Consider the following 12,758-nt stretch of genomic DNA (forward strand, 5'->3'; position numbering starts at 1 on the left):
GCAGAGAATCCCCAAAAATGGGGTCTCAGTGCACCAAAGTCTCAGAAAGCAATGTTACTTACCGTAACAGTTGTTATCCAGGGACAGCAGGCAGCTATTCTCACTAGTGGGTGATGTCATCAGACAGAGCCCCGGTACGGACGTCTCACAAGCACGTGTTGCTTGTAGAAACTTAAAGTTTCTAGATGCCCGCACCGCGCATGCGTCGGTGCCTTCCTACCCGGAGATCCGGGCGTGTCTCCTCAGTTCAGGTAGCTAGCCTGAGAAGCCAACCCAGGGGAGGTGGGTGGGACGTGAGAATAGCTGCCTGCTGTCCCTGGATAACAACTGTTACGGTAAGTAACATTGCTTTATCCCAGGACAAGCAGGCAGGTATTCTCACTAGTGGGTGACCTCCAAGCTAACCTCAGTGGGATGGAGGGGGAGTTGGCGACTTAAGAGAATAAATTTTTCAATACTGTTTGGCCAAACTGTCCATCCCGTCTGGAGAGGGTATCCAGACAATAATGTGAGGTGAATGTGTGAACCGAGGACCAGGTGGCAGCCTTGCAAATTTCCTCGATTGGTGTTGATCTGAGGAATGCTACTGAGGCTGCCATTGCTCTGACCTTATGGGCTGTGACCTTACAAGGAAGTGATAATCCAGCCTGGGCATAGCAGAAAGAGATACAAGCCGCCATCCAATTAGAGATGGTGCGCTTTGATACGGGTCTTCCCAACTTGTTAGGATCGAAGGAGACAAAAAGTTGAGGAGTGGTTCTGTGTGGCTTGGTGCGATCCAGGTAGAAAGCCAAGGCACGTTTACAGTCTAGAGTGTGAAGGGCCGATTCTCCGTGGTGAGAATGAGGCTTAGGGAAGAATACTGGAAGTACAATGGATTGGTTGAGATGAAATTCGGAGACCACCTTAGGCAGGAATTTCGGGTGAGTGCGGAGGACCACCTTGTCATGGTGGAATACTGTGAATGGTGGATCCGCCATCAATGCCTGGAGTTCGCTGACTCTGCGAGCGGACGTAAGGGCTACAAGGAAAAGCACTTTCCAGGTGAGTTACTTCAGAGGGGCCCTGTTGAGTGGTTCAAACGGGGGCTTCATGAGATGGGAAAGGACTACATTGAGGTCCCAAACTACTGGGGGTGGTTTGAGAGGAGGGTTAACATGGAAGAGTCCTTTCATAAATCTGGCGACCACCGGATGGGCCGAGAGGGGTTTCCCTTGTAGGGGCTGGTGGAACGCCGCAATAGCGCTCAGGTGGACTCGTATGGATGTGGACTTGAGCCCAGATTGAGATAGGTGTAGGAGATAGTCCAGCACGGAGGATAAGGAAGCTCGCTGAGGTTCCTTTGACTTAGAAACACACCATGAGGAGAATCTGGTCCATTTCTGGGAGTAGCATTGTCGAGTGGCGGGCTTCCTGGAAGCTTCCAAGACCTCCCTCACTTCTTGTGAGAATTGGTGAGGGGTTACGTTGAGAGGAACCAAGCTGTCAGGTGGAGAGACTGCAGGTTGGGATGAAGTAGTGATCCTTGATGTTGAGTAAGTAGTGAAGGAAACACTGGAAGTGGTACTGGTTCCCTGCTGCTGAGTTGAAGTAGGAGGGAGAACCAAGGTTGTCTGGGCCACCGAGGAGCTATTAGAATCATGGTGGCCCGTTCGAGTTTCAGCTTGACCAGAGTCTTCTGGATCAGCGGGAATGGTGGGAACGCATATAGAAATCGTTTCCCCCAGTTCAGTAGAAAAGCATCTGCCTCGAGGCGATGAGGAGTGTAGATCCTGGAGCAAAACTGAGGCAGTTTGGCGTTGTGGGGAGCCGCAAAGAGGTCTATCTGAGGCGTCCCCCATTGCGTGAAGATTTGGTGAAGGGGGCTGGAATGGAGAGTCCATTCGTGCGGTTGTAGCAGACGGCTTAGTTTGTCTGCTAAGACGTTGTTCTCCCCCTGGATGTATACTGCTCTGAGTAGGGTGTTGTGGCGCACCGCCCAGTCCCAGACTCGTAGAGCTTCCTGGCAAAGGAGGGCCGAGCCCGTGCCTCCTTGCTTGTTGATATAATACATGGCGGCCTGATTGTCTGTGCGAATGAGGATTACCATGTCGTGGAGTAGGTGTTGGAAAGCTTGGAGCGCATTGAAGATGGCTCTGAGTTCCAGTAGATTGATTTGGTGTAGTCTTTCCGCACTGGTCCAGAATCCTTGGGTGCGGAGACCCTCCAGGTGGGCCCCCCATGCGTAATTCGACGAATCGGTTGTGAGAACTTTCTGATGGGGGGGAGAGTGCATCAGCAAACCTCTGGATAGATTCGAAGAGGTCATCCACCAAAGTAGAGACTGCCGAAGAGCAGGTGTGACTAAGATGCGTTTGGATAGTGGATCGGACGTCTGATTCCACTGTGATGCCAGGGTCCACTGGGGGATCCTGAGGTGGAGTCTGGCAAAGGGTGTCACATGTACTGTGGAGGCCATATGGCCCAGGAGCACCATCAGTTGTCTCGCCGGTAGGGTTTGGCGAGTAGACACCGACTGGCAGAGATGAAGAAGGGACTCCATGCGTTGCCGAGGCAGGAATGCTCGGAGTCGGGTGGTGTCCAGGACCGCTCCGATGAAGGGGAGGGACTGGGTGGGTTGTAGATGAGACTTGGAGAAGTTGATCTCGAAGCCCAAATTCTGGAGGAAGTAGGTTGTAGCCAAGGCCGCCGAAGTGACCTCTGGGGCTGACGGGGCCTTGATGAGCCAGTCGTCGAGGTATGGGAACACCTGTAGACCCCTGTCCCGGAGTGCTGCGGCCACTACCACCAGGCACTTTGTGAAGACTCTGGGGGATGAAGATAGGCCGAATGGTAGCACTCGATACTGTAGGTGCAGATTTCCCACCCGAAATCTGAGGAACTTTCGGGAGGCCGGGTGAATGGGGATGTGAGTGTAGGCCTCCTTGAGATCCAGGGAGCATAACCAGTCGTTCTGCTCGAGGAGGGGGTATAGAGACGCCAAAGTCAACATGCGAAACTTCTCTTTGACCAGGAACTTGTTGAGGGCCCGAAGGTCTAAAATGGGTCGCAGGTCGCCCGTTTTCTTCGGGACGAGGAAGTACCGGGAGTAAAACCCTCGGTTCAATTGGTCTGACGGGACCGGCTCGACAGCCCGAAGCTGAAGTAAGGTTTGGACTTCCTGAAGAAGAAGGGCGGTCTGCGTCGAGCTTGAAGGATACTCTCTTGGAGGATGGTCCGGGGGGACCCGGTGGAATTGAAGAGAGTATCCTTCTCTTATGATGGTGAGGACCCATAGGTCCGTGGTTATGGCCTCCCATCGATGGTAAAAAAGATGGAGGCGGCCCCCTATGGGAGAGGCCGAGGTTATGCTCCCGGGAGGGGCGTCAAAAGGGCTGGGGAGCCTTAGGTACAGCCGGTGGCTGAGGTTTTTGCTGAGACTTCTGGGGGGGTTGTCTCTTCGCAGGCTGTCTCGCAGCAGGCGTTTGTCTGGGCATGTAACGCCGCTGGTAAATCAGGGGTGGCCTGGAAGGTCGAGACTGTTGAGGTTTGGGTTTGGGCCGCAGGATGGATTGAAAGGATTTTTCATGATCCGACAGCTTCTTGGTAACAGTTTCGATAGACTCATCGAACAGGTCAGCTCCAGCACATGGTACGTTGGCGAGTCTGTCCTGTAGGTTGGGATCCATATCGATAGTACGGAGCCATGCCAGGCGACGCATAGCTACCGCGCTTGCGGCGGCGCATGCCGAGAGTTCGAATGCATCGAAGGAGGATTGCATCAGCTGGAGGCGTAATTGGGAGAGGGAGGCTACCACTTCCTCGAACTCGAATCGAGCTTGGTTGTCTATGAACGGAGTGAACTTGCGGAGCACTGGCAAGAAGAACTCCAGATAGGAAGAGAAAAAGAAGTTGTAGTTTAGCACCCGTGACGCCATCATGGAGTTTTGGTAGAATTTTCTACCAAATTTGTCCATCGTTCTCCCCTCTCGGCCCGGCGGTACAGAGGCGTAGACCTGGGAGGGATGAGAGCGTTTAAGGGAGGACTCGACCAGTAGGGATTGGTGGGAGAGTTGAGGGCCCTCGAACCCTTTATGGTGCACGATGCGGTATCGAGCATCGAGTTTGCTGGGGATCGCCGGTATGGAATACGGTGTTTCGAAGCACTGCATGAAGGTCTGGTCCAGTAATTTATGCAAGGGGAGCCGAAGCGACTCCGTTGGAGGGTTAGGTAAATGCATGGTGTCCAGATACTCTTTGGAGTATCGGGAGCCCGTGTCAAGGGTCACATCCAGATCATCCGCCATTTGTCGGAGGAATGATGAGAAGGACAATTGTTCCGCCAGCGTCGGTCTGTGTGACGGGCTGGAGGAGGAGGAGGCCTCCAGGTCCGTGGACATCGGGGAGTGACAAGGAGAATCGGGCACCGGTGTCTCCTCGTACTCCGGGCCCCTCGGAGGGGACACCTCTGATGAGGAGTATCCCCTACGTTGCAGTTTTTTCTGCGGTGACACCTCCGAATGGCGTGAGGAGTGCCAGGATGAGTGTCTCGATCGGTGCCCGTCTCGGTGGCGGGACGGGGATCGGGATCGTCTGTGCATCGCATGGTCTCCCGAGGCCCCCAAGTGGATAGGGCTGGAAGCAGTGGATCGCAACTGGGTTTGCGATGCGGGTTCTTGCGATGCTACCCAAGTCTGGTAAGGAGTACGGAAGAACTCTTCCTGACTATGCCCAGGGCTTCGAGTATCGATCGGAGGTCTGGTCCCATGTTGGCGCGGAGGCGTAATGGGTTCTAATGGCGGCATATCGGTAAGCGAGGCTTGCCGCGCGGGCATCGCCGCCCTCCCCCGTTCGTCCTCGTCGGTTGTCGAGGTCGAACAGTGTGGGGGAGGGGGAGGGGGCGGACCGCCCCTTTGGACCGGTACCGGGAGGTCACCCTGTATGGCAGCGATGAGCCCGGGTCCGATGGTCTGCATGAGCTCAACGAATTGAGCTTCCAGCACGGACCGTAGCGAAGCCAATAAGGAGGGATCCGCACCGAAAGGGGGTCCTCCTGCACGGACATCGCACTCCTTCGAGGCCGAGTGCTTCTGCTTAGTAGCTTTCGGCACTTTGATGACCATTGGTGGCACTGTGGAAGGAAGAGGTACCTGAACCGAGGAGACCGGGGCAGGCACCGACGTCGAGCTCGTGGATGGTGTCGGGGTGAGCGATGCCGGTTTCACCACACTCGATGCAGGAGGGGTCGATGCCGGTTTCGCCCGAACCGGGGAGGTATCAGATGAAGTGGAGGCTGAGGGATCCTTAGCTGCGTCCATCTTGAACATCGATTCCCACAATAGGCAACGCCGCTTGAATGAGCGTGCCGTAAGGGTAGAGCAAGGCCTGCACGATTTCGGGGTGTGGTCAGGGCCCAAACACTGCAAACAGCGCCAGTGAGGGTCCGTGAGTGAAATCGCGCGTTGGCACTTGCTGCACTTTTTAAACCCGGTGATTGGCCGGGACATAGGCTGGAAAATCTCCGCCGCGAGGTCGAAGCCAGTGGGCCTGAGCCACGTGGCCGGCCCGTTCGACCCGCCGGAGGAAATAATCTTCTTTTTTTTTTTTTTTTTACTGAAAAAGAAAAGAACTGTTAACTGTAATTAAAAGAAAGCGAAAACGCGGACAAGGAAGGCAAATTTAACTGAATTCAGCTAGCGCATGAAGAAGTTGAACTTCTCAGCTCCGCGGAAAAGAAAGAACTGAGGAGACACGCCCGGATCTCCGGGTAGGAAGGCACCGGCGCATGCGCGGTGCGGGCATCTAGAAACTTTAAGTTTCTACAAGCAACATGTGCTTGTGAGACGTCCGTACCGGGGCTCTGTCTGATGACATCACCCACTAGTGAGAATACCTGCCTGCTTGTCCTGGGATAAAATATGAACTTTAAATGAAAGAAAGCAAAAAGCTAAGCACAGCAGATCAGAATCCCTCTGCACAGATCGCATGCAGAGAAAAACTGAGGTGTGGACTAGGTTTTCGTCGCTATAGGGGAGGCGCTCAAAGCTATAAGTATTCTCTCTCTGTAATGGAAAGAGAGAAATCACCACACATATGGCATCTGGAGTAACACAGTCAGCAGATAAAGACCCGAATGATCCATCCAGTCTGCCCAGATAGGGAAAAATACTTGAATACCTGAATAATCTGTAATCCACATAGAATTGTAGGATACGCGGAATATAAATAAATGAACAAATAGAAAATACAAGAGGGCAGTCTATGTTGATAACTTCCATTAAAACAAGTTATTTTAACCATTTTAGCACAGGTCCTGGACGGAGCAGAGACAGAGGAGACTGCGGTGATAATCCACGTCAGAACGAATGATGTGAGCCGGAGGAACTTCAGCATGGCCACACTGACTGACCAGTTCAGGGTCCTGGGACGAAAGCTGAAGCGGAGTACCCGGAGGATAGCATTCTCAGAGATCCTGCCTGTACCGAGAGCAGATGCAAAGAGGCAGGCAGACTTCCAGGCTGTGAATGCATGGTTGAGGAGATGGTGCCAGGAGGAGGGCTTCCACTTTGTGAGGAACTGGACGTCCTTCTGGGGAAAGAGTAAGCTCTACCGGCGGGACGGCCTGCACCTGAGCACAGCGGGAACTAGACTACTGGCAGCCAATGTGAGGAAGGAGATCGAGAGGGCTTTAAACTGAGGAGAGGGGGAAAGCCGACAGCTGATCTGATGTTGACGCTTCGGACAACAGTATCCAGAACAGATGCTGAACGGGCTGACTGCAAGGAGGAAGTAGAGAGACCGGTGGATCTTATGATCAGACAGCGAGGGAAACATCAGGTAAAGGGAGCTTGCTGGGAGGAGACTAAGGGGCATGAAGACACAAGGGGACTGGGTGGCACGAGGGCGAAAGCTGAGGGCAATATAGGGGTGCCACAAGGCGAGGGGGATCAAACGGAGGCTCAAGGGATGATAGCCCAGGAGGGGGCTGGTAGGGCTAGAAAACCCAGAGGAAAAGCGGGGAAGTGGGGTGGCGGGAATGTGGGGAAACCGAAAGCTACGAGGGTAAAGACTGAGGGCAAAGCAGAAGCACAGGGAACTGCCCGAAGTTCAAGGGGAGGCGGCCCAGGTAAATACAGAGGTGGAGGAAAAACGACGGGACCTGCGGTGCTTGTACGCAAATGCAAGAAGCCTCATGGCCAAGATGGGTGAACTAGAGGTCGTGGCCAAGGGGGAAGACCTGGATATAATTGGAATTACAGAAACATGGTGGACAGAGGAGAATCAATGGGATGTGGCGCTGCCGGGGTACAAGCTCTACAGGAGGGACAGGACCCACAAGAAGGGGGGAGGCATAGCACTATATATAAAGGACTCTATCTACTCGGTCGGGATGGATATGGCAAAGAAGGCAGAGGGGCTGGAATCGCTATGGGTCAAATTGCCGGGAAACAAGGGTGCAGGCATAAAACTGGGGCTGTACTATCGCCCACCTGGTACGCCGGAAGGAGTCGGAAACGACTTGGAAGCTGAACTGAGACAAGAATGCAGGACTGGAAGTGTAACAGTGATGAGGGACTTCAACTACCCGGGGATTGACTGGAGTATGGGTCACTCCAACTGCACTAGGGAAACAGGATTTGTAGAAGCTGTGAGGGACTGCTTCATGGAGCAACTAGTCAGGGAACCGACGCGAGGGAGTGCTACTCTTGACCTCATCCTAAACGGATTAGGGGGGCCTGCAAGAGGGGTAGAAGTGGGAGGACCACTAGGCAACAGTGACCACAACGCGATCAGATTCACATTAGAAAGGGGGACACCCACAGTAAGGAGGACTGCAACAACTGCGCTCAACTTCAGGAAAGGGAACTATGTTGCTATGAGGGAAATGGTGGGGAGGAAGCTCAGAAAATTCCTTAGGATGGAGACTGTAGGAAGCGCCTGGACCCTATTCAGGGACACCCTGCAGGAAGCACAAAGAATGTACGTCCCCAGTTTCAGGAAAGGCGGCAAGAACAAGCGGTCAAAGGGCCCGGTTTGGATCTCAACAGAAGTAAAGAGGGCAATAAATGACAAAAAAGTATCCTTCCGGAGATGGAAAAAGGACCCAACGGAGGAAAATCACCAGGCGCACAGGAAATGCCAAAAGGAATGCCACCGAGAGGTTAGAAAAGCAAAAGGGAAATACGAAGAGGGGCTGGCCAGGGAGGCGAAAAACTTCAAGGCATTCTTCAGTTACGTAAAGGGGAAGCGACCAGCGAGAGAGGAGGTGGGGCCGTTGGACGATGGGGATAGGAAGGGAGTGATTAAGGAGGATAAAGAGGTAGCTGAGAGGTTGAACACGTTCTTCTCGTCGGTTTTCACGAGAGAAGACACATCTAATATACCGGACTCAGAGGAGCTCATGAGTGGGGAACAGGCTGAAAAATTGGAACACATAGAGGTAAGTAAGGAGGATGTCCTCAAACAGATAAACAGGTTAAAATGTGGCAAATCGCCGGGCCCAGACGGGATCCACCCAAGGGTTCTAAAGGAACTAAGACAAGAAATAGCGGGCACAATCCAGCATGTTTGCAACCTATCCTTGAAAACTGGAGAGGTACCAGAGGACTGGAAATTGGCGAATGTCACACCTATCTTCAAGAAGGGATCGAGGGGTGACCCCGGGAACTACAGGCCGGTGAGCCTGACTTCAATTATAGGGAAGATGGTGGAAGCTATGATCAAGGACAGTATTTGCGAGCACATCGAGAGAAATGGCCTACTGAGAACAAGCCAGCATGGATTCTGTAAGGGAAGGTCATGCTTAACGAACCTTCTGTACTTCTTTGAGGGAATAAGCAGTCGGGTGGACAATGGGGAACCTATAGACATCATTTACCTCGATTTTCAAAAGGCTTTCGACAAGGTGCCACATGAAAGGCTGCTTAGGAAGCTGTGGAACCACGGGGTGGGAGGGGATGTGCACAGATGGATCGAGCACTGGTTGTCGGGTAGACTGCAGAGGGTCGGAGTAAAGGGACAATATTCTGACTGGCGGGGAGTCACAAGCGGTGTGCCACAGGGATCGGTGCTGGGGCCGTTACTCTTCAACGTATTTATCAATGACCTGGAAAAGGAGGCAAAGTGCGAGGTTATAAAATTTGCAGACGATACCAAACTGTGCGGCAGAGTTAGGTCCAGGGAGGAGTGTGAGGACCTACAAAGGGACCTGGACAAACTGAAAGACTGGGCAAACAAATGGCAAATGCGCTTTAACGTGGAAAAATGCAAGGTCATGCATGTAGGGAAAAAGAACCCGTTGTTCAACTACAAATTGGGGGGGGGCATTGTTGGGAGACAGCAGTCTTGAGAGAGACTTGGGTGTGCTGGTGGATGCATCACTGAAGCCATCTGCACAGTGCGCAGCAGCCTTGAAAAAAGCCAACAGGATGCTGGGCATCATAAAGAGGGGCATAACAACCAGGACGCGGGAAGTCATCATGCCATTGTATCGAGCGATGGTGCGTCCACATCTGGAATACTACGTTCAATATTGGTCGCCGTACCTCAAGAAGGACATGGCAGTACTTGAGAGAGTCCAAAGGAGAGCAACGAAACTGGTAAGAGGGCTGGAACACTGCCCATACACCGAGAGGTTGGATAGGCTGGGGCTCTTCTCTCTGGAGGAAAGGAGGCTCAGGGGAGATATGATAGAGACCTTCAAGATCATGAGAGGCATAGAGAGGGTGGATAGGAACAGATTCTTCAGGCTGAAACTGAAGGGAGATAGGTTCAAAACAAATGCAAGGAAGTTTTTTTTCACAAAAAGGGTCATGGACACTTGGAATGCGCTACCGAAGGAAGTGATCAGGCAGAGTACGGTACAGGGATTCAAACAGGGATTGGACGGATTTCTGAGGGATAAAGGGATCGTGGGATACTGAGAGAGGTGCTGGGATGTAACACAAGTATAGAAAGCTAACCAGGTAATAAGTATAGAAACCCAATCAGGTCGTGCATTTGCAAGACCGGAGGGTTAGGATTTCGATGGGAAGATAGGACTTCAATGAGAAACCAAGGTGGCAAGGGAGCCCCTTCTGGTGATTCAGACAGGTCGTGACCTGTTTGGGCCGCCGCGGGAGCGGACTGCTGGGCAGGATGGACCTATGGTCTGACCCGGCGGAGGCACTGCTTATGTTCTTAGGTCCCATTTTATACGATGAGACCTAGTTACTAATAACTTGGATTAATAGTAAAATAACCCATCTTAATGGTAGCCAATGTTGATAACTCCACCTTTTCGATGCTTTAGTAGGCAACTTACAATAAAGATTATAAAAATGTATTTTACATTTATGGTAACTAAGTAATAATTAATAAGTTCAACTAGAGTCACTCTGATTTGCCCTTTACCTGGACTCAACTGTATTAAAATAGACAACTTACCATTCTTGCTGACATCCAGTTCCCTGAGATTAATGAGATTTGCAATGGATGCTGGCAACGTTGTTAGATCATTGTCTGGCACACTTAGCTTATGTAGAGACTGGCAGTTGAACAGTGGCTATTCAAAGAAAAAAAAAAGTGAGCTTTTTGTTTTCTTTATGTTCTGTCTTTATGTAATCATTCCTAACATGTTCATCCTTCAGAAAATGTGAAAGGATATCAGTGACTTATGTTTATAAGAAAACAAATATGATCAAATCATTAAATGTGGCTAAGATATTTTAAATTCATGAATCTATTCTGTAAATCCTCATATGTCTCAGACAGATCTATGTATAAAGTAATTTCTCTCTTGATTTACAAATCTATCTCCAGATATTAAGGGATTAAAACAGATACCAAATACCCATGGATATACTCAAGACATGCAATTTATATTAAATTAATAATCAATTTTTCACATTTATTGCAGATGGGAGAAAAGATCAATTTAAAAGTCTAGATCCCTGACAATATAGAATAAAACTTAAATAAATCACCTCTCCCCATACAGTGTATCCCTTTGGAAGATACCACAAATATGTTGCCAAACTATCCACGACAAACCAGGTCATACATATATCTGAAGTGCTAAACCTTAAAATGCCAATAAGGTCTAGTTTTCACACTGAGCATTATATAACACTAAGTTAATTTTTCAATTTTTGCCCACAGGAACACAAGTATTCTCACAATAAAAGACATCAAAATTTGATGTCAAATTACAATTGTCATAAGAAATACCTTATAATAATGAAAAAAACTAATGAACTAAGATTTTTTTTTTTAAGTTATAACTAATATTAAAGACCAGACATAACATCCTAAATAAAAGTTAAGAGACAAATACTTTCCTTACACAGAAGCTGGTGTCTCTAAAAGAGTTCACTGGAAAGCTGGAAGCCACCAACAACCCTTTGACTATCTCCCCCACTTTCTCCAGCGTTTTTCTGCTGGCATTATATTCATACCAGTTGTCTTGTCCTCTTCCCTATTCTACACCATGTAGTTGTCCATAAGCTTCAACCATGTGCTGCCCAAACTACAGCACTGTTCTCACAAGGCAGGGTGGGCAGGGCTGCTTTAATCACTTATTGTGCCCTGAGCAAACCTTTTGAAAAAGGGTCCCATTTTATTTTTCTACTACTACTAAAGTAAACCTTTCTCCATTAGATATTAGCAATCAGCTACAGAGCAAATTGTTGGAGTCTACTTCTTCCTGCATCTACCACTGGCTTTTAACCTTGCAACAAAATGACAAGTCACCCATAATGCCTTGCCTGCTCTACATGCCTCACTGGTCCACAACGACCTGTTGCCTTCCCAGCACACCTCTATAGTCCACTGATGTTTGACATCAGCATAGAGGCAGAGCAATTAAGGGTCAGGCAGCATTAGCCATTTAATGAGGCCTTTTTCTTCATTGAGAAGTAAGAACCACATAGTGGTAGCCAGTAGTGCTGCCCAATTCACGATTCAAATCGGTTTTCACTTCGGATGAATCGATTCATATCGATTAAAAAAAATAAAAATAAAAATCGGCCTCCCGATTCGGTGACTGACTCCCCCCCTTGCCCTCTAAAGCAGGAGTGGCATCACTGCCTCTTGCTGGCTGGCCGCTGCCACTCCTGCTTTAGAAGGAGAGGGGGGAGGGTCAGTCAAGAAGTGCTGGTGTCTGGCTTCCCCCCTGGCCTCCTGCTGGTGTCCGGCTTCCTCCCTGGCCTCCCACGCATCCATTTACCTCATATCAGCAGCCAGCAGAGAGGATCGCTTGTGCTAGCGATCTCTGCAAGCTGCTATAGGCCTTCAGAGCTGTTTCCTCTGCTGCAATTTTGCCTCTAACATCAGAGGAGGGGCAGGACCGCGGCAGAAGGAAGATAGCTCCGAAGGCCTATAGCAGCTTGCAGAGATTGCTAGCACAAGCGATCCTCTCTCCAGGCTGCTGAAATGAGGTAATGGATGCGTGGGAGGTCAGGGGGAACACGCAGGCCTTCCGGGGGGATGGGGGGGAGTCCTTCAGGGGTGCTGGTGTAGGCCTTCGGGAGGGGGGTGCAGGCCTTCAAAGGGGGGGGACAGGCCTTCAGGGATGGTAGCACAGGCCTTCAGGGTGGGGTGCAGGGGTGAGTGGTGGGGAAGGAGGGAGAGATGCTGGAAGAAAGGGTAGTTGAGAAAAGGTGGATCTGTGGATGGAGATGAAAAAAAGGAAAGATGCCAGACCTCCAAGGGAGGGAAGGGAACGGAAGGGGAGGACAGAGATGGAAGATGGATGGTTAGCACAAAGAAAGAAGGAGACCCTGGCAAGCAAGTTATCAGAA

The 12,758-nt window shown here is 50.6% G+C and overlaps 1 protein-coding gene across 5 annotated transcripts in view; it reads right to left on the reverse strand.

Annotated features, from left to right (window-relative positions):
* ERBIN (erbb2 interacting protein) overlaps window positions 1–12,758 on the reverse strand; it is a 516,286-nt gene that overhangs the window by 353,236 nt on the left and 150,292 nt on the right. For all 5 annotated transcript variants that reach the window (XM_033930041.1, XM_033930031.1, XM_033930056.1 and 2 more), the window contains one exon: window positions 10,405–10,522. In XM_033930041.1, coding sequence (XP_033785932.1) covers window positions 10,405–10,522 — 118 coding nt within the window. The remainder of the gene's footprint in view (window positions 1–10,404; window positions 10,523–12,758) is intronic.

The sequence above is a fragment of the Geotrypetes seraphini genome, chromosome 1 (genome assembly GCF_902459505.1).
Source record: "Geotrypetes seraphini chromosome 1, aGeoSer1.1, whole genome shotgun sequence".
Lineage (NCBI taxonomy): Eukaryota > Metazoa > Chordata > Amphibia > Gymnophiona > Dermophiidae > Geotrypetes > Geotrypetes seraphini.